The sequence below is a fragment of the Grampus griseus genome (assembly GCF_964374135.1).
Source record: "Grampus griseus genome assembly, chromosome: 4".
Taxonomy (NCBI): Eukaryota; Metazoa; Chordata; class Mammalia; order Artiodactyla; family Delphinidae; genus Grampus; species Grampus griseus.
In genome coordinates, this window is record NC_138997.1 from 4,171,935 (window position 1) to 4,195,532 (window position 23,598).

A 23,598-nucleotide genomic window follows, 5' to 3' on the forward strand; every position below is an offset into this window, starting at 1 on the left:
ACCAAATATTAGCTCAAATGTCATTACCTCAATAAAGATTATGCAATGCAACTCAGTTGGAATTTGATGATTCTGAGGTTGCAATCCTATCCCACTTGGCTTGTATGTCTGTTACAATTATGTTATTCTACCATGTATTACAGCTGTCCTTTACTTCTAACTGCACTAAACTATAGTCTTTCTGAAAGTACAGAGTTGTCTTATTCAGTGCTAGCCATATGCTAGCAGCATGTTTGTTTGCGTTTTTGTTCTTTCCTCAGTGAATATTTCATAGGTGAAAACACAAATGAACAAACCTTCGCCTTACAATGAAAACTCTTAACTTTATAAATTTTATAAATATCCCTTTTCTAATAGACATTGAAAACAAATAAGTTTGGATTAATCTTGAAATAGTATTCGCACACTTGGGAATGTAACAACTTCACACACATTTAAATTACATAAATCAAATTACAGCCATTGTAAAAAGTATTTAAATTAAGTTAGTTCGGTTACCATGGAAATACGGAAGTAATTAAAAGACAAATAAAAATGAAACTAAATTATAGCAAAATATTAAGTACGTGGCAGGTTCTTCTTAAATAACTTCTGAATGCATGGCAATTCAATATTTCTCTAATATGTGTGATTGCTGGGTTCCAAGGCATATGCAAATCCGAACAGAAAATGTTAAAGTGCTTTCCAAAGGGAGGTGAAACTGACACTACCTCTAGCAGTGGACACTGAGTCCTATTTTTCCAAATCACATCAAGTCTTGGTGGTTTGCAGCTTTTTACTTTTTGGTGTCTGGGAGACGTAAAAACGGCACTTCTCTGTGATTATAAAGTGCGTTTCCTTGAAAACTAATGAGGATTAACACCTTTTCATAATATATATTGGCACTTCATCTTTCCTTCTGTCTGAAAAGTCTTTTTAAAACTACTGCCTAGTTTTCTTTGGTTTGTTTCATCTATAACTATCTATCTATCTATTGATTAATCTATGATACTAAGTTCTTATTAGTTTTTTAGGTAGGCAATATCTTGAGGGAAAATTCTTATGATTAGAACTTCTTAATTTTAATCTAATCATACATTTTTTCTGATGTTTATTCTGCCTTTGAAACATACCCCTAAAATTATATTCTAATATTGATATTAGTATAATCATAATTAAGACAATATTGGATGTGATATATATGTATTATGTATGTATATAGTCTTTACTTGAATATCATTATGATAATTCCATTAGAAAATAACACTCCTTTTTTTCTTTACTGTATGGTATAATCTTAGTCTTCTGAATCCAAACTATATCTAGGAACACATTTTGACTTTCTATAAGCATATGTTTCAGACAAAAACAAATATTATATTCACTAATAATTTATTTTCTCTTCAAATTGTACTATTAGAATGTTTCCAAAAGTTTTATTATTATTTATACCAGAGTTTAGTATTTATAAAGGTATGCATTAGACAGACAGTAGATCAATTTAGGGGAAAGATACTGTATTTAAATTGGCACACAATTTTACTGCATGAGTTAGAAAAGTGACTTTTAAGAAATGTTATATTTAATAACATTTCAAATGTAAAGTAATATTTTGCATGTAACACAAATATGGAAATGAACACAAAGTTGGAAAATAAAGCAAATAAGGAAGATAAACAGTAATCAAACTGTCTGACTCACTCTTTCTGGCATATTCGTACAACGATTAGTTCTTATCAGAACCCAGATATCTGGGCAAACAGAGGATAATAGGCACACAGATGTATAATCTGGGCTCTTTGTACACAGTTGATAAAAATGTATGGCATCAATTAGATTTCACAAAATGTTAAGAAGGCACCTCCCTTCAGCCCCTCACGTGGGAGCCTGGGAATTTGAAGAGCACATTTGTTTTATTAACTCTTCACACATTGACACCATTTTCTGACAGAATTCCTGTATCAGAGAACTCTAAGAAAATCATTGAGTGATAATTTTCACCTCTTGAACCTAAGTACAGGTTTCCCCACTATCCGAAAGTAGAAGGTTCCTGTGAAACCTTTCACAAACCAAAATGCTATAAAGTGAAGAAGCAATTACCTTAGGACACGTCTTGCTAAGGGAGGCACAAAATAAATGGAGGTAAAGCACAGATGCTCACAGACACCGTTCACAGCTATGAGGGATTGATGCTGAGATGCTGAGATGATGCTGAGTGTGGTTCCAGGGAAGGAGCTTGGCTGTGCCAGCCTTCCAGCTCAGATGCTCCCAACCTCTACAGGGCTGCTGCTAAGCGGGCTGGACGTGATTTTAGCTCTTCACCTTTCTTACTAGAAAGGAAGATCCTCTTAGGATTTCTTTTGGTTAGCGAAAGCCGATACTAACGTATTTGTAGGTCTTTCGTAAAAGATAGTGGCATAAATAGAATTTATGAAAATCAGGGGCTACCTGTCACAGCTATTTTGCAAAGGACTCACCAAGTGCAGTACCTCTGGAATTATGGATTATCAAAGTGAATCCTAACGTTTTCTCCTGAACACCACCAACAAAATATTAGTATATAGGTTTTCTAAAAGTTTCATAGAGACCTCATACTCAGCACTGTCACTGTATATAAGCTTATTTAGTCTGCAAGCCTGCAGAAATATAAATAAAATATCATCATTACTTGCCTATTTCTATCATAAAATAAATTAGGCAAATTGACATGGTATAATATGAGATGAGATACAGGAATATTCCACTGAAGGTATACAAGGTCCTGTAGACAAAATGGAGGAAATAAATCAAAATAAGGAAGCTTAGAGTCATATTTTGTTTTGTAGGCAAGGGATCCCTGATTATTGATGATTGTTGTAAACTTGTCAATCTGATGACATTCAGATCACATAGCATCTTGTTAAATGAGAGACAGGCCTCCACTATTGGGCAAAAATGGCAATGCGTTAGAAACAGGTCTATTTAATGACACTGAAAAGCATGCTATTTTGAAAATATAACCTTCAGATATGGAAACCACAAAGCAGATCATTTCACCATGGTCTGGGTCAACAGATGAAAAGATTTATGAACAAGTTACTTCACAGGATGCGACAATGTCATTGGCCAAATTGAGAGCCTGAATATGAGAATTTAAGATAACTAATGAAAGCTCACAAAATAATAAATGCTTATCAAGCATGATTAACCTCAACTTGAGTCTGATTATTCTATGTGTGTTTTATTTCACAATAAGCTTACTAATATGTAAATGTCATGACAATTATTAACCAAATAGTTTTTTTGGTTTTTCAAAAGAAATATGCATTGTTCACTCTGCTTTAAAGTGTTTTTAGTATAGTACTTCTATTAAATAATAGTCAGTGAATGTTAAACAAAAATTAACAATAATTTTCATTTATTGATTTATTTCATTTTTCTCAAATATCTGTTTTTATTTGGTTCTTTTGGATTCCAGCACTTAGCTCGTAACTATCAGCATTAAAATATCACCCTGGCTATGATGTCCACACCATATCTTTAACTATAGATTTTCCAAATTCCTATTTATTCTACCTAACTCATATTGGTTGAGTATAAAAATGATTATTAATTGATAACTGGTGCATTTGGGTCCATCTATACCTGATAGACTATACTATTCTTTGTTTATACTAACTTCCTAGCCTCTGTAGACATTGATAAGATCCTACGTAAATGATCTCATTAAACCTATACAATTGCTATTTCGGAGTAAGTATTTTCTCTACTCCTTAAAAATAGAAAGTAAATGAAGACTAGAAAGGTTAATTAACTTGTTCATATTACCAGAATATGTTCTATTTCCAAAGTTTGTGATATCATATTTAAACTGCCTTTAAATGTAAAAATACCATATTTTAACCTATTTTAAGACCCTTTCCTCTACTTCTAAAATAGGCAAATACTTCTTAAACATGCATATATCTTTTGAAATATTTAGGTACAAGTGGCTACATTTCACCATATTTCTAAATCCGTGTATTGTGAATTATACTTGTCATATTTTTATAATACTTATTAACTTATATGAACATTATATATTTATATAGTTTGTTCATTCTTGTAATCTTGTTGTAGAGTCTAACCCATTTAAAATACCCATTTAAAGAATCATAATGAATTTTAGTTCATAACAGTCAACCAATATTAATTTATTGAAGTTAATTCTAAACTAAGGAATGTAGCAATAGCTGAATATTTCCAATGTAATACTGCCTGTGACAATGAAAAAAAGAAAAAATATATATAGACTAGTCTAACATATTCGAATATTATATTCCAATATTTCTGAGAAGCTAGATTAAACGTATCCTTTACTAAAATCCCAGCAAGGTGTCATAAAACCTGTGCCCAGGGCTTAATGCGCATAGAGGCTTAAAAGCTTTCCAGAGAAGCCTACATTCACTCTGTTTTTAATTTACCATAATTCTGAAGATAAATTGTTATCATCTGGGAATTGCCTCCCATTGGAAATGGAAGTGTATTAAGTGCTTATGCTATGTGTAAGATGTTTCCAAATAAACAATGTTGTACCTCTACCTAAAATCCCCTCACATTATTTCAAATCGTCTTCTACTCCCTGTTACAAGCACCAGTCTAGGGCCCATTTCTACTGCTCTTTGCATTTAAATCCTCCCTGTATACCATTCTGTCCAATCTTAGTTATCAAACCCTAAGCCTAATATAGCAGGAGATTATATTATTTTGCAGCATTTTCTTGTAGTTCAATTTGTCACATGAGAAAAATTCCAGTAGGGTTTGCCAACAAGCCTGTAACTCAAGGTTTTCCATTTCAAAGATTCAGGTACAAGAAAAAATCAGCTCCCTGGCCTGTGATGCTTTGCATGAATTTTTCTCTCAACAGCATCATATTGCTGGGAAATATAGTATAAGAAAAAAATGTGGTTGATGCCACTATCAGAACTCAATTATACAGAAAATAGCTGGATGATGACTCTGAAGCTGTAGCCAAACAAAATCCGTGTTGTGTCATTTGACCCAAAAGTTGTAAATCTTTCCCCTTTTTTATTGCTGTCTACATGGGATTCAATACTTCTCTGCATCCTTCAAAAAGAAAACAGAAGAAAATCACCTTACAAAATAATTTTTTAGTATAATAGGAATATAAATTGACCAACATAAAGGGGAAATAAAGTGTAGCTTTTGCTTTGACTCTGGCAAAAGTGGACCGTGTCAAAATATATATTTTTTATTTAAAATATCTTAATAGCTACATTAAAAGAAAAATTATATTCTTATCAGCAGAGTCAATTTTTTAGTATGAAGATATATAATATTTTATGTTTGGATATATAATACTATAGATGTCAATATACACTCACATCTCCATCTCCATCTATCTCTATACCTATATCTCTGTATATGTATCATTCATTTTGGAAACTCTGATTTCTAACAATTACTAGATTTTCCAGTCTTATTAAAAATGATTTTTGTCAATGTTTCTAGCAAGAAGTAATTATTTTCAGAAAATTAGCAAGAATCAGCATAACATCTAGCATTATGGTGGGTGCTTTACAGTTATCTATACAGAAAACCCTTAGTGAGCTAGTATTTATACTGTATTACAGATAAGGACATTAAAGCTCAGAGATGCTAACTAGTAGCTCCAAATCACAGGACTATTATGCGGTGGAGGAATTATTCTAACTCATGTCTTACTCCAAAGTTCATGCTCTTCTATTAGACCAATCTGCTTTTTAAATATACAGTTGACACTTGAACAACATGCGTTTGAATTGTGCGGGTCCACTTATACAGGGATTGTTTTCAGTAAATACATACTACAATACTACACGACCCGCCGTTGGTTTAATCCGTGGATCTGGAACCACAGACACATAGGACAGACTGTAAAGTTCTACTCAGATTATTGACTGCAAGGGCGGTTGGCACTCGTAAACACTGCATTGTTCAAGGGTCAACTGTATGTGGTATCCTAACACAACTAAAAGGACAAAAGACCTCTGAAATTATTTTGGATAAGTCAGTAATTTTTAATGTGTGTAAATAAGAAGAGTGAAGTCATCATTGATGGGTCCGTGACTGTTTTCTCTGGTTTTTTGAGAATATCTGTCAACATACAAATGTGACTTGCATAATTAATATTATTAGTCTTTTTTCCACGGAATTACTAGAAGAGAAACCAGCGCAATTCTTACGTTAGGACTTAGAAAAGGCTATAGTTTTCCCTGATGTGCTCGCCACCTGATTTTGGTATTGTTATACAGAATTCTGACAATTTATTGAGTACTAGGAAACATCCCAAGGAAACTGCCTTCAACTAGACAGTCTCACATTTTCAGTTCATTCTCTTTTATCACTACTAATATTCTACTCAATTAGTTTACTTATTTAGCTTTATTCTGGTTTTAATTATGTGTGTTAGTTTCTAAAAATGGCTATTTTCACATTAACAACTATATATATATATGTTCTTAATAATGGTGTCGCAAATTTGTGGAAAACAAATTTAACAAAAATTAAATTAGTTTAGGGAATTCCCTGGCAGTCCAGTGGTTAGGACTCGGCGCTTTCACTGCAGGGGCCCAGGTTCGATCCCTGTGTGGGGAACTAAGATCCCCCAAGCTGCACGACGTGCCAAAAAAAAAAAAAAGGTTAAAGTTGTTTATTTAAATGAGAGTTAAATTTGTTATTGCAAAGAAACTGTATTTGCATGCCTACAAAATAATAGAATATAAACATGAATTAGTGATGCTTGAGACTTCTGGGTTACAACTAAAATCCATTTGTTTTTTTTGTTTTTTTTTTTTTGCCAAAAGCAATGTCATGAAGTTTTCCCTTATGTTTTCTTATAAGAGGTTTACATTTTCAGGTTTATACCTAAGTCTTTAACTATTTCGAGTTGATTCTTGTATATGGTAAAAGATGGGATGTTCAGTTTCATTCTTCTATGTGTGGACACTCAGTTTCCCGGCACCATTTTTTGAAAAGACTATCCTTTGGCAAACATGTATTCTGGAGCCCCTGTCACAGATTAGTTGACTGCATATGTGTGGATTTATTTCTGAGCTCTCTTTTCTGTCCCATTAGTCTACATGCCTGTCTTTATGCCAATATCATACTGTTTTAATGACTATAGTTTTTTAATATATTTTGAAATCAGGAAGTGTGATTCCTCCAGCTTTGCTCTTCTTTTCCAAGATTTTTGCAGTTATTCTGGACCTTTTCTTGTTTCATATGAATTTTAGGAATTGTTTCTATTTCTGTAAAATGCCACTGAGATTTTGATGGAAATAGAATTGAATCAGAGACCCCTTTGGTTAGTATTGACATTTTAAGAGTATTCATTCTTCCAATCTATGAGCACAGAATATCTCTCCATTTATTTGTGTTTTGTTCAATTTCTTTAATCAATTCCTTATAGTTTTCAGTGTACACGTCTTTCACCTCTTTGGTCAAATTTATTCCTAGGTATTTTATTCTTTTTGATGCATTTGTAAGTGGAATTTCTTTCTTAACTGCCTCTCAGATATACATTGTTAATGTATAGAAACACAACTGATTTTCATATGTTGATTTTGTACCCTGAAATTTTGCTGAATATGTGTATTAGTTCTAACAGGTTTTTTTTGTGGCATCTTTAGGGTTCTCTCTATATGAGATCATGTCATCTGCAGAGACAATTTTGCTTCTTTGGATTTGGATGCCTTTTATTTCTTACGCTTGCCTAATTGTTACGGCTAGGACTTCCAATATTATGTCAAATAGAAGTATGAGTGTGTATCCTTGTCTTGTTCCTGATCTTAGGCGGAAAGTTTTTTTCAGCTTTTAACCATTGAGTATGGTGTTAGCTGTGGGCTTAAAAGTATATGGCCTTAATTATGTTGGCGTAAATTCTTTCCACACCTAGGTTGTTGAGAATTTTTATTGTAAAGGGGTGTTGTCAAAGTATTTTTATCATGAAAAGGTGTTTCAAATGTTTTATTTGCATCTACTGGATGGTCAGGTGATTTTTATCCTATAGTCTGTCAATGTGCAAGTCACATGTACTGATCTCCTTATGTTGAACCATCCCTGAATCCCAGGGATAAATCCCATTTGATCACGGTGTATGTTCTTTTTAATGTGCCACTGGATTCAGTTCATTAATATCTTGTTGAGAAATTTTGTACCTATGTTCATCAGGGATACTGACCTATAATTTTCTCAAAAGCACAAGTAGCAAAAGCAAAAATAGCCGTTAGAATGTATCAAATTTAAAAGCTTCTGCACAGCAAAAGAAACAATCAGCAGAGTGAAAATAAACTACCTATGGAATGGGAGAAAATATGTTCATCCTTTATATCTGATAAGCATTTAATTTTCAAAAAGAAAGCAACTCCAATAACTCAATAGCAAAAAATAACCCAACTTAAAAATGGCAAAGGAGTTGAACAGACATTTCCCCAAAGCCATACAAATGGCCAATGGACATATGAAAATTTTTTCTGTATCACTAATCATCAGGGATACAAATCAAAACCACAATGAGATATTATCTTCATACCGGTTAGAAGAGCTATTATCAAAATAACAAAAGATAAAAGTGTTGGCAAGGATATGGAGAAACTGGAACTTTTGCACATTGTCTGTGGGCATGTAAAATGGTGTAGCCACTATGGAAATCATTATGGAGGCTAAAAATAGAACTACCATATAATATAGCAATCCCATTTGTGGGTGTATTTCCAAAAGAATTGGAACCAGGATCAAAGAGATAGCTGCACTCACATGTTAATTGTAGCATTACTCACAACAGCCAAGATATGGACACAACCCAAATATCTATTAACAAATCAATGGAAAAAGAAAATTTTGTATATTCATACAATATAATATTATTCAGTCTTACAAAGAAGGAACAACATGGATGAACCTGGAAGATGTTATGCTCATTGAAACAAGCGAGTCAGAGAAGGAGAAATATTGTGTAATTATACTTATATGAGGTATCTAAAAGAGTCAAAATCATAAAAGTAGAAAATACAAGGTGATTGTCAGGGGAAGGGGAGAAGGGAGACATGAAGAGTTGTTCAATGGTTATAAAGTTGTAGTTATATAAGATAAACAAATTTTAGAGCTCTGCTGTGCAACTTAGTCCTGTAGTTAACAATACAATATTGTACACTTAAAACTTTAAGAGGGTTAAGCCGGTATCCTTGTGTTAAGAGGGTAGGCCTTATGTTAAGTACCTTTTCGAAATTCATTAATTAATTACAAAACTAAAATCTGTTAATTTTCACTCTTTATCCTTCAAAATGTCACATGATTTGAATGCATAACTAATACCTATACATATTTCACTTCCAGAGTTAGAAAACAAAAGCCTCCAAATCTTTCATTTGTATTGTTTATTATAAGACGGCTTTGAAAGTTCTATTAACTACAGATGTAGTAAGGCCTGCAATGCTATGTCTTATAAAATTAATATTTCTGATTTTAACAGCATATTGCTAACAAAATCCCTTTCGGACTTCCCTGGTGGCTCAGTGGTTAAGAATCTGCCGGCCAGTGCAGGGGACACGGGTTCAAGCCCTGGTCTGGGAAGATCCCACATGCCACGGAGCAACTAAGCCCATGCGCCACAACTACTGAACCTGTGCTCTAGAGCCCGCGAGCCACAACTACTGAGCCTGCGGGCCTAGCGCCCACGCTCCACAACAAGAGAAGCCACCGCAAGGAGAAGCCCTCGCACCGCAACGAAGAGTAGCCCCCGCTCGCTGCAACTAGAGAAAGCCCACGCACTGCAACTAAGACCCAACACAGACATAAATAAATAAATAAATATTTAAAATGCATTATTTTGACCTGTCAGAGTTTAAGGTGATAAGTAAAATAAACTGAAAACATGATTTCATAAACAGCTTATGATTAAACTAACGCATTTATATGACAAAATTATATGAAATCTTCCAGTAAAGTGTTTCTCAGATATACATGCTGGTAGATAGTGATCCACTGATTAAAGAAGCTATAGCTAGGTGTTTCAATTCTGTAATAGAGAAATATGTTGAAAACTACATGACCAATATTAAATAAAAATTACAATACAGAGTTGAAAGCAAAATCTGTCTCACCAGCACCATCATAAAGGACAAGGAAAACTAAAGTTTTCAATTACTTGTCACCCAAAATTAATTTTTAACAGGAAATGAATTGCAAATTGGGGTAAAGAAACTATGGTGGTCCTTATCTAGTCATTAAATCCAGTTTTCTTTTCTCTTTTTTCACCTTAAGAATTTTATATTTAAGTATTTGCTTATAATGATGGTTGTCCTAGCCAGATGAAATATAGATACAGATATACCAGTAGTCAGGGCCTGGGTAAGACCCAACTTCCTCATTGGATCCACTCATATCTACATGCACTCACCAACTGAAAGAGGAATAAGAAGATTCCTGGGACAATGTTTTAACCTCGTCCAAAAACTGGGCTCAGAGAATTGCATATGTAAATGGTCCTCAAAATATAAGGATCCCTGCAAAAACTTAGACTGATAGGCGGTACAGACAGGTGCAAGACTCTGGGACAAGGAAAATAGCCATTCCAAGTACATCCAGACCCAATCCCAAAACAGCCATCTGTGGCACATGTGCACCAGGGGAAGAAAATGTCTGAGTGTTTGCCTATAGAGAGCTCACTTGATAAATGCTACAACAGTACTTTGAGTTCTAAACAATTCAGCTGTAACCAAAATTCCATCTTTAGCATCCCAGGCCACCATATCCCTTTCACTAAGTACTAATTTTTAAAAAGGACAGTACATTTTTGTTAAAACTTCATGAAACAACGAGAAGACAGGTACAGCAATGACAAAGGATTTCTAGCTATAAAAGGAGAATAGCCCATGGGGTGGTGTTGGTGCCGGGGCAGCAGGTGTCTCAAGGTGGCTTACTTCTCTGACTGCTGCAAAGAAGGGCTGATGTACAGCCACTGGGCCAGGACTACAATGCAACTTCAAAAAAAGAATGATTGATGTATTAAAACTACAGAATGCTCCTTGGCTATACTGTAGGACCTTGAATTCCAACTCATTTGGGAGAAGGAGTTTGCAAAGGATTTAATTTCCTATATGAGCAAATGGGAGGACAGGACCCAACATATCTTATGTACAGTTGCCAAAGAAACAAAATCCTTTTAGTTGTCATACTGAAAGTTTCACAATCTTGTATTTAATCCTTAAATCTCCTTTTAATATTTCAAGAATTCCAGCCTTCCTATACATGAAAACTGCTTTTGTTTGCTTGTTTTTTCTTTTTATGCATTGCTCTTTTCACAGCGTTTTCTGATGTCTTTGTTTTTGAAAAAACTTACTTGTAAAGTTGAGTATGATGTGTGTGTGTGTGTGTGTGTGTGTGTGTGTGTATTCAATACTTACGGGTCTTTCTAGCAGAATCTTCCACAAAAAGAGAAGAAATGTCTTCATCCACTCCTGCTTCATTTTTCGCGATACAAGTGTATGCCCCTGTATCTTCATATCGCACATTGCTAATATGAACCTCGCTGCCATTTGCTGAAAACAGAAGGCAAATGCAACCTGTAAACTACAATTTCAGTTTTGGTATAGTGACTTCTGATTACACAGTCAAACAGTTCTCTTAGCTTATCCTAATTAAACTGTTTCGCTTCATAGTTCCATGCTTTGGAGACATGCCAAATTATTCCAAATGCATCAAGTGTTTCATAAATTGTGCTGTCACTCTGTTACAGAAATCCCAATACTCTGTATCAAATGCACACACACCATATTTTATATTCATTTCCTACCTTGCGTAAGAAGTGTTACATATTGAAAACTATGATTCCATTTCTATATTTATTTTTAATATTCATAATCCACGTTGTCCTCAGCTTTTACAACAGTTTTAATTAATACCAATATGGTTCATTTACAGGAGAATACATGTGAAAAGACATGTCATAAAGGAATTAAGTGAGCTACATCATGCAAGTATAATACAATGCCATTTAGCAAGCATATTCTTGAGTCTGAATTATATACCTGGAATTATTAGGTATAGGGGACAGAAAAAAAACACATGATTTTTTTGGTAAGATTTGCAGTCGTTTGCAAGAAATATACCTAAAGTAAGCAGTATTATAATATGTAAATTGATATAGTCAGTGTATAACCAAAGGGTTAAGGGAATGATTAATCCAATTTTTAAATTTTGGTAAAATAATATTTGCAGCTAATCTCTGAATGAGTTGCATTCCCCAAAGTGGAAACCAGGGTATAATTAATCATTTACTATATGTTGGCAATATAGGAGGTGCTTTTACATATATTATTCCTTAACTGTCCCAGATAATAGCTAATTATCAAATGAGGAATCTGAGACTCAATGATCTTCTGCAAGTCACTCCCCTCAAAGGTAAGGGCTGGACTTCTGTTCTATCAGACCCTAAGGTTCAGTGTTTTAGTGCTCATTTGTTTAGGTTAGCATCTTTTCTTTTACTTTCTTTTCTTTCTTTCTGTATGTCTCTGTGTGCATGTTTGTGGTGTGTTCCATGTTATCCAATCACAAGGACACCATGAACTATGCGCAGTAGAAAGGGGCACGACTCTGTGACAGAGAGGAGACTAAATAATCAGAGCCGCTGTTTGGGGGAGGAAGGTAGAAAACCAAGGGGAAAAGCGCTTAAATGTCATCCCTAGGAGGATATGGAGAGGCAGTGAGTGTTTGCGGAAGGCTTGTCACTGAAATCACTGGAACCTCTTTCTTCATTTACAGATATCACTGCACTCCTCCATTCCCCGCATCTTTTGTTGAGAATCACTTCCCCAAAACAGTTGGCAGGTTTTTATTGGCAGGGCCGCTGGAAAAGGCCAGTTGGCTTTGTGGGCTACACAATCTCTGTGCCAACTTCTCACCTCTGCCATAGCAGCATGACAGCAGCCACAGACACTATTTTTTTAAATGAATGTGGCTGTTCTAAAAACAAGCAAAACAATTGCTTTATTTACAAAAATAGGCAGCTTTCCAGATTTGGTCTGTGGTCCTTCATTTGCAGACCCCTGCTCTAAAAGATGAGAAGAAAACAATGTATTTAAGCCCAGACCAGCTTCTTGTTTTATGTGAAACATGGCCCTCTCCAAAGACCACATACTTAAGGTAAATTCTCTAGAACTTTTTTGAAACTTCAATTTATTCCCTCTTCAAATTCTCTCTTCTCAATATTCTTATATGTTCTTCTAAACTATGTGTCCCACTATCTTTCCCTCCTTTCCTACATAATCTAGCATATCTAGATGTTTTCTACTCTATGACCAGAACTACCAATTTCCGGGTCCATTTATCATCCTGACACATCTGCTTTCAGAACTAGAAAACATTCCCTGCACTTAAATTTTTGATTAAAGTACTAGACTATTACATAAGCAAATTTACAAATTTTCAAATTCACGATCTCCAATTTTCAAGTAACAGGATGTTACTTGACCTTTAAAGTTAGTTGCATTTCATACCCTACTCCACTTTTATTTCAGATCTTTGGTCTTTGTTTGATGTTTCCTGGCATAATAATAACTTCTCACTCTAAGCAGGTTGTCTTGTTCTTTATATCATGAAATACATAGAAGTGATTAAAAAGTAAACCCAAATCATTTCACAACATATGTGTAAAATATCATTGCCTTGTATACCTTAAGCTTACACAATTTTATATGCCAACTGAATTTCAATAAAAGCTGGAAAAGAAAGAAATTAATCCCCAAACCTCCTGTTTCCATTTACATCTTCATTTTTATTTAATTCTCAAAGGAAGTTTTCTGTTTCTTTCCAAGGCCAACCTCCCCTCCTTTTTTGTTTTGTATTTGTCCCTCCTTCCCCTGTTACATTACTCATACATCTTTCTCTTTACCAATATCCTTTTAAACCAACAAATTGTCCAAGAAGTAAGAAATATCTTCATCAGTCCTAAACCTTCCCACCAGCAGCTACTACTGTTATTTTTTACTCTTTCAAAATTTGGAAAGAGGTTTTTATACTTCCTCCCTCCTTTTCATTTCTAAGCCCACTGAGGACTGATTTTCTAAATGTCACAAGGACAAACTAATCACTAACCCATGAATATATTTTAATGATCTTCCTTGACCTTTCTATGTCCCCAGCACTGTTGAACTTGTTCCCATCTCTGGCTTTCTTTTCTTTCATTCTGTAATCACCTTGTTCTCCTGCCTCTTTGCTAATTATTAGTCCCTTCGGATATTTATCTTGATTTGCCCGCCAAAATATTTCTGCTTTGTTGAATTTTACTTCTCATAACCATATCATCCCATCTATTGCCATAGTTATCAGTTAGTGCCTAGACCTGGACCTCATATACCAATGCTAAATAAGCATCTGATGAATAAATGGATAATTAAATAACTATGTAATTTGGTAATATGTGATCATATACAAAGCCACATGGAATTTCACACTCCTGTGCACCCAGATTTATCTCTTAGGTTCTGCTTCCTACTTACATTTTATTACTTGTCATAGTCTCTCAAAAATTAACTTATTTTCTCTTATTTTAAAAAATGATAATAGCTATTTTACAAATGCCCCAATCTTTCAAATATTGAGTCTAGAGTGTAACCAACTCCCCAAATTTGCCTTCCTGTATATTTCTAAAACAAAAACAAAATAAGTTCATATAATATGGTTTGTTGCTGTCAAATAGGTAAGAGATGACAAAATCAGAAGCTAATTAGACTTTCATTCAATTTAACTTCAGTTTATCAGATCAATCCTCACCTTAGATTATAGACACCATGATGCAATCAATAGACATAAACATGTAAATTTGTTGGACCTACTTATATTAACATAGAGATTGCTAGGATTCAGCTTTGAAAGGTCAAAAATACTTTCACATGTCATTTTTCATTTGCAAAAATAAATAAGTAAATGATTTAAAAGATTTATTTTAAGAGGTATACCGATAAAGTGTATTCACTCTCTAAGCTGAATAATAAGAGCAGTCTATTCTTACAGAAATAATTTTAAAAATGAAAATATATTCATTTCTAAAGTATGAATTGAATTAATTTAAAAGCATGGAACAAGGAATGTAATACCATGCAACAGATACTCCAGTAAAATGACTGTCTCTGGGCCACTCCTGACAATGGAAATAAGATTTTTACATTTTTTTGCTTACTAGTATAATCAACATATATGAAACTGCTTTTGCATTATTTAGATTATTTGACATTAGAAAGATTGCCTGGTTTGCTTTTCACATACCACTCATTTGTGATTATTATTATCTGTAAAATAATTGATTAATGTCTGCACATTAGACTATTAGAACATATAGAATATTTTATATATTAGAACGTAAGAACTTCATAACTGTAAAACTACACAAATGTGGAACATACTTAGTAGCATTTTGAATTTTTTCTCTTTTCATTTCATGATGCAAAACATTTCCTAAAGAATTTCTTATTTTTGACACTCTCTGTAATATATATTTTAATATATGATTTAAGCATTTAAAATTGTCTCTTCAGAAATGTATTCAATGAAGAGATCCAATTATTCTGTTCCCCATATCTGCTATAATTCAGAGGATAAGATTTTAAAAGAAAAAATTTAATATTTTACTTATGACAGAAATAATGACATAGCTAATCATTATGACAAGACTATTATTTAAAACATTAAAAATATTAAAGGACTCTATTTCAAATATTATGTCTTAGGTACAACCATATCTTTTTTCATATTCATGATATTCTTTTGCCACCAAGACTTATTTGCTCTTTCTCATAATAATGTAAAATGTGTTATAAATTTTAGAATAAAATTTTTACATTGTCATTTAAGAGGAAAAATGCAAGTAAAAAGCACCTTGAAGTGTGAGTTGCTTGGACAGCTTTGGTGTAATATCAATTCCATTCTTCAGCCATCCAAGCTGAGGATTTGGTATGCCCTCAGCATGGCACCTGAGACTTGCAGTTACCCCAGGTTCTCTGGCCTGACTCTCTGGATACACCCGGATTACAGGAGGGACTAAAAGAAGAAATGGAAAAGAAAGTGAATGAGTGATCTGTATTTGCCATTTGATTTTCCAAAACAAAGAAAAATTGCAATACGAGAAAATTACAATTATATTATTTTAATGATGATAATTTAATGAATGATATTTCTACAGGTCTTAGTTTGCAAATAATAGCATCCACTAAAACGTACCAGTGTCCCCTAGATAAAAGCTATTCTGAGACTGCACCAGGGAAAATATAAGCTGAGCCTGGGATATCTTGATTCAATAACTAAAGAAGTCCTTAAGGAATGACAGAAACATATCAAAAACTACAAAACCAGTTTAAAAAGGCTCTCATTCACCAAATCTGAAATAATTTGAGCATTGAGATAATTATCAATTATAAAGGAGTATAAAGAATCAAACAAGACTCGATGAATTCAGTAACATAAATAAATGAACAAATATATAAATGGGAGAGAAGAAAAAACTTTTCCTTACTATAGCATCTTTTAGAAATTAAGATAACAATTCCACTTACAATACATCCAAAAATAAAATATTTAGGAATAATTTCACCAAGAAGGTGAGAGACTTTTACTTTGAACACTACAAAACATGTTGAAAGAATTTAAATAAAACCTAAATCAACAGAAAGACACCATGTGTTTATGAACTGAATAATTAATTGGTGAGATAATAAGATTTGGTAAAATGACACACAATATTGCAACATTGATTTATAGATACAATGTAATCACTATCAAAATTCCTAACTGCATTTTTTTTGCAGAAATCGAAGAGCTAATCCTCAGAGTCATATGGAATTACAAGGGGCTCCAAAGAGCCAAAACAATCCTGAAAATGAAGAATGAAACTGGAGTTCTCATATCTCCTGATTCCCAATCATATTACAAAGGTATAGTAATCAAAACAATGTGGTACTGGCAATAAGATAAAAATATACTTCTATGGGATTAGAATAAGGAGCACAGAGATAAACTCATACATCTATGGTCAATTGATTTTTGACAAGGATGCCAGGAAATAGTGTAAATACAACTGACAAAACAGGAAAAAATTGCAGATGATATCTGATATGAGCCTGGTATCCAGAACGTACAACGAACTCTTACAACTCAGCAACAAAAGACAAATAGCCCCCTTCTGCACAGCAAAGGACACCAACAAAAAGTGAAAAGGCAACTTACAGAATGGGAGAAAATATCTGTAAACCACTATCTGATAAGGAGTTAATATCCAAAATGTACCAAAAAGTCACAATCTTAATAGAAAAAGAATTTAAAAATGGACAAAGGACCAAAATAGACATTTTCCCAAAGATATACAATAGCGAACAGGTTCCTGACAAGATGCTCCACGCCACTGATCATCAGGGAAATGCAAATCAAAACCACAATGAGTTATCACTTTATATCTGTTAGGATGTGTCTTATCAAAAAGATTAGAGATAACAAATGCTGGTGAGGATGTGGAAAAAAAGGAACCCTTGTACACTGTTGGTAGGAATGTAAACAGGTGCAGCCACTATGGAGAACAGTATGGAGGTTCCTCAATAAATTAAAAATAGATCTATTTCCAAGTCAATGAATTTCCCCTTTCTGCTTAAGTAAGCCTTAACTAATATGGATTCCTTCTGAACTTTAGCCTCAATATTCTCACCAGGAAAACTGAGATTTGATTTATGTCTCTTCTGGAATATGCATCAGTTACTCTGGTGATATGTCAGTAGCAGTACCTTTAGAATGAAAACTATAATATATTCACAGATGTTATGGAATGTGCTGAATGCTTTGTAGTCATGTTGATTTGAAGGTGAGTCACAGAGAGGTTAATGGCATCCCCAAGTCACAGAGCTTATTAGAGTCCAGAGCTGAGGTTAAAATCAAGGGAGGTCTGACTCCTGGGCCGATGCTCTCTACATTTCAGTTTGCCCTTAACCAGTCTGGCTGACTGTGGTCTGTAACAGCCACTGAATTTAGCCATAAGAAAGAAAATCTGATGGGTATTAAAAATAAGTATGTTCCAAATTTGACTTGTCAGGACTTCCTGTGGCAAAAAAATTATATATATATATAATTCATAGTATACATATGAATATACTATGAATTATATATATTGATATAATATGAATTATTTATATAATTCATATATGTATAATTATATTCATATAATATGAATTATATATATGATTCATATTCGTATATATATATACACACACATATATATATATACACACACATACATAAATACATATATATACCTTATGATCCAGTGATCCCACTTCAGGGTATATATCCAAAGGAAACAAAATTATTATCTCAAAGAGATAGCTATATGTATGAACATCTTCCTTATGTTTATAGTAACATTATTCACAGTAGCCAAAATATGGAAATAACCTACATAAGTTTCCTTCAGTTGATAAGAGAAAAGAAACTATTTTTTATATATATATATATATATGAATATTACTTAGCCTTAAAAAAAAAGGAAACCTTGTCATTTGCAACAACATGGATAAACCTGGAGGGCATTATCCTAAGTGAAATCAGCCAGACAACACCAAAAAAATACTCCATGGTATAACTTATATGCGGAATTAAAAAAAAAAAAGTTGACCTCATAGAAGCAGAGGGTAGAAAAGTGGTTGCAAGGGGCAGGGAGGTGAAGGGAATAAGGAGAGGTTGGGAAAAAGGTACAAATTGTCAGTTATAGGATGAATAAGGTCTGAGGATTTAACGAATAACATGGTGACTATAGTTTATAACACTGTAGGGTATAACTGAAACTTGCTAGGAGAATAGAACTTAAATGTTTTCACACAGGAAAAAAAAAAAGGTTAAAATCCCCCATACAATCCAATTCAAATGTGGGCTAAGGACTTGAATAGACATGTCTCCATAAAGAAGGCATGCAAATAGCCAATAAGCACATGAAAAGATATCAAAATTCACTAGTCATCACTGGAAAGGCAAATTAAAATCACAATGTGATACCACTCATATCCACTAGGATGCTATTAATCAACAAAACAAAAGGCAGAAATTGGAATTCTTGCACATCTGTGGTAGGACTATAAAATGATGTAGCCACTGTGGAAGACACTGGTGGTTCCTCAAACTGTTACACATGGAATCACCATGTGATCAAGCAATTCCAAGCCTAGGTTTGTATACATAATTGAAACAGGTTTTCCATAACAAACATGTATCTGAATGTTTATGATAACCAAAAGGTGGACATTACAAAAACAACTATCAACTGATAAACAGAAAAATAAAATGTGGTTTATCCTTACGATAAAATATTATTTGGCAATAAAAAGAAAGAAGTACTGATATATGCTACAATATAATATGCTCAGATATTACCCTAAGTGAAAGAAGTGTGACACATAAGGCAACATATTGTATAAGCCCATTTACATGAAACATCCAGAATGGGTAAATCCACCAGGATAAAAAGCGGATTCATGGTTCTCAGGGGCTGAGGGAAAGGAGAAATGTGAAATGACTGCTTGATGGCTATGAGGTGTATTCTGGGGTTCATGAAAATATTTGGGGATAGTGAGATGGTTGCATAACATTTTAAATGTCCTATAAACTACAGAACTGTACACTTTAAAATTGTTCAATGTTACGTGAATTTTACCTTGATAAAAAAGAAAGACAAAGAAAGGCTGAAGGAAGTTTCTAGCTTAAAAGATACTAAACAGGAATATTAACCGAATGCAATGTGGAATCCAGAATGGATTCTGGACAAGGAAAAATTAGTTATAAAGCTATTATTGGGAAGGTTGTCAACAAGTCAATATGGACTGTAAACTAGATGAGATTCTATCAATGTTATGCTTACTGATTTGATAATTATATTTTGATTGGGTAAAAAACTTTCTTTAAAAAACACACATGCTGAGCTTCCCTGGTGGCGCAGTGGTTGAGAGTCCACCTGCCGATGCAGGGGACATGGGTTCGTGCCCCGGGCCGGGAAGATCCCACATGCTGCAGAGTGGCTAGGCCCATGAGCCATGGCTGCTGAGCCTGTGTTCCGCAACTGGAGAGGCCACAACAGTGAGAGAGGCCCGCGTACCGCAAAAAAAAAAAAAAAAGTAAATAAATAAATAAATAAAAATAGAAAATAAAATTTCAAAACTAACTCTCATAGTATTTCTGTACCTGCTTTACTGATGACATAGAGCATATATTTAGGCTCTTAATATACCTAACACTGAGTAGTTTTTGTAGCATTTTACTGGAGGTTCAAACAAATAATGTTTTAAGGAGATATTTTAATATACTCCCCAGCAAACCCACATTACTCTATGATCTGCAGTAAAGAGACTCTATCAAAGCTCAGATCGAATCCCTAATGGCTTAACAACAAGGGAGTTAGGAAATAAGCCTTTTAAAAAGACTTATATAGAAAGCCAAAATGGATAAGTACTCTCAATAAATATTTAATACGAGAAAGTGTATCTTGTCAAAACCAAGGCTCAATGCTTCTTGCAACATTCTTTGGAATAGCAGAAACTTGAGACAACCTAAACATATTTGAAAATTAGATTGAGAGGAAGCACATTAATCAACTCAATGATAACAACAGACACTTCATGATTCATGTTAGAATACATAGATATTATATGGGTCATCTATACTGTCTCTGATACTCCCTAATGGACAACTTTTCAAATCAGATGTTCAATTTCCCCCTGCATTCCTGTTTTTACTTTATTGATATATGTGTGCATGAACTGAAAGGGAAACAGTCAACAATAATTTTTTTGTCATGTAGAGGTTTTATACTCAAATAGGTAATATGTACTTTGGAAAAATAATAATACTCTCATATAATATGGTTCTCATTTAGTGCACTGGTATCAAATGATGGTCTGAAAAATATCACCTATAAACTTGAAGGATAAGTGATTGGCATAACAACTATTTAACCTCAGCGACAAGCTACACATTTAAAAGTAGTTTATTTTCCTGGGATACATATTATGAAATATAAATGAGGATTGATGGCAGCTGAATTAAAAAGTCAGTACTCCCCCAGAGAACATTTCAAGCCGTTTGCTACAATCGCTTTTAGTTAGGAAGTGCACTCTATGAACTTATCTTTCCTTTATTTGGGCAGTGCATGGAAAACGAAATTTAGGGGCCACCAAAGGTTTCCCACACTGTACTGAGAATCCAATTTCATGCACTACCATGAAAATCCTTAAAGTTCCCCATATTTTAAACAAAAGGTAGTATTTAAAGGTGTCTACTCACTGAAAATTTCCTGATGATATTGGATGTTTCACAAAAATATCTCAGCAATTTAAATGGTTGGCTTTATTTGATATCATCAGATAAAGTCAAATAATATCAATATTTAATAATATAGTATATGTATATGTATACGAACATGTTAAATGGTTGAGATTATATATTGTTCAGTTTTATTCTATAACTATAACCAAATAAGTTTTTGACATTTAAAATGGAAGGTATACAAGAAGATCCAAATATATGAATTTTGTTCATGAATAAAATTTAAGAAAAGTACAAAATCTGACTTGTTTATTTTGAGTCTTAAGATAATAATTTACAAATATTAACTGAGCAACTTCTGAGTGTAGCACGTTGTTCTAGGTGTCATTTTCTCTCCATCTCTCACATGTACAGTTTTACATATTAACATGTTGAATGAATGCTGAGACCAAGTTTGGAAATTAGCCTAATGGAACATAGGAAATAATAGGCCTAAATTGTCTTATCTGGTAGATCACAAACTAAGTGGAGAAGTGTCTAGTGGAATGTGTCCACTAGACACAGAGAAGTGTCTAGTGGAATGTGACTACTTGAAATCTAAATCTAAATTCTGAATTAGGCTTCATATATTAATAGATAAGGTGTATTTGAGATCCTTGAAAAATTGTATTTTAAAATGTAAAAGTCAAATAAATCATCAGTGCATTCATAGTATTTTTGGAGAGGTATTAATAATTCATTTCAAATAGATGTAACTTCTCAAGGAAACTGAATTATTTCTTTCTATCACCCAGTTAAAATAACAGTATCACCATGAGACTAAATTAAACTAATATAGATAACATTTTATTTAATAATTATTAGAGCATAAAGTATAAATAATTGGATGCTACATATGAAGGACTAGTTACTCCAAGAATACATACATAAAGCTAATATTTTAACCAGTTATAGAAATGGAAATGGGGTTCTGATACTAAAAAAATATTAAATTAAAATTTTTTTTAAATAAGTTAAAGAACTAGTTTAATTATATTCCTGGAAACTCTGAGTCTACATAGAATCAGTTATAAACATTTATCAGCTCAAAACCATGAAGTATTTAATAATAATAATGGGTGTAAAACTGGGTAATAAAGGTCGATGGATGTATTTCTCAAAAGTCCATAATAACTTTATTGAATTAGAATAAATCAGTGTTTTTCTCAGTATTAGGAAAGATCTAAGAGAATCCTTTTAATCTAAAAATCTTTCTAATCTAATGATAGAAAGGATCTAATGGAAAAAATATATATCTTATAATACTGAACTCTGCCTTTTTTCATCCTTCAACTTCCATTCTGTGATCTTTCCTTAGAAGTTGCTGCACTATAGCACATCGGAAAGTATCGCACATCCCAGGTATTTTGAAGTCTGATTTTAGAGTTAGGCAGAGATCACTGACCCAATACAGCAACTGCATTCTAACTGAAAACAAAAGTGAATTTAAGGTGAATTGTCAGGTCACAGGGATGTAAACAAATAAACGCTGGATATTTTTTTCCTTTTCTTGATGCCATTATCTTGTATTCTTTTGAAGGATTCTATCAGTACTCTTCCACAAATTATTCACACAGCTGCACTGTTAGAAAAGGTTGTAAGAAAGCTTGAGGGTAAGAATATAAATGTCTCTGAAGTAGCGCTGACTCACAGTGGCATGTGGATTATTCTGTTTGTATTATGACTTCCTTTGTCATTAAAGCAACTTTCCTATGAAAAATTACAGACTGGGTTTAATAAATATTTTAAATGCTACTGAGCTTGTCCATTGCCTTTTGTCTCTGACATTATTAAAGCCATCAATTTCTCTTTAACTTTATCCCAAAGCAATCTTTTTATATTCATGACTTTCACACTGCCTCTTGTCAATATTACAAAACTCTCTGATCACATTATTGCAGCCTTCATAAAAGTGTAGAGGATGCAACAAATGTTAGAGGCAAAATATAAATTAACAGCAACACACTTATGGTCATAAACTTTTCTGATTTTTTTTATTATTAGATCTTCCTATTTTCCTACAGTATTGTAATAAATCACAACAGTTTAAGCCATTTTGAAAGGGACAGCAGTTCATCCTAGTTTAATTAACTTAGATCTATTATACTAATCCTTAAAATTAGTGGCCCTTTTAATCCCCAATTTCAAAGTCTCAAAAGCCACCGTTTTCAAAAATGCTCTCTGAAACACAAAAGATAACTAAAGTATTCAAAATAATAATACATAGGATGCTGTGTTTCTAAATCTATGAAAAAAATAAAAGAGGAATTAATGAAA

General features: G+C 33.4%; 1 protein-coding gene across 3 annotated transcripts in view; it reads right to left on the reverse strand.

Annotated features, from left to right (window-relative positions):
- Positions 1–23,598, reverse strand: part of FSTL5 (follistatin like 5) — a gene marked incomplete at both ends in the record, with an annotated part of 620,821 nt that overhangs the window by 110,766 nt on the left and 486,457 nt on the right. For all 3 annotated transcript variants that reach the window (XM_082653501.1, XM_082653500.1, XM_082653499.1), the window contains 2 exons: positions 11,403–11,537; positions 15,871–16,032. In XM_082653501.1, the coding sequence (XP_082509627.1) occupies positions 11,403–11,537; positions 15,871–16,032 (297 nt within the window). The remainder of the gene's footprint in view (positions 1–11,402; positions 11,538–15,870; positions 16,033–23,598) is intronic.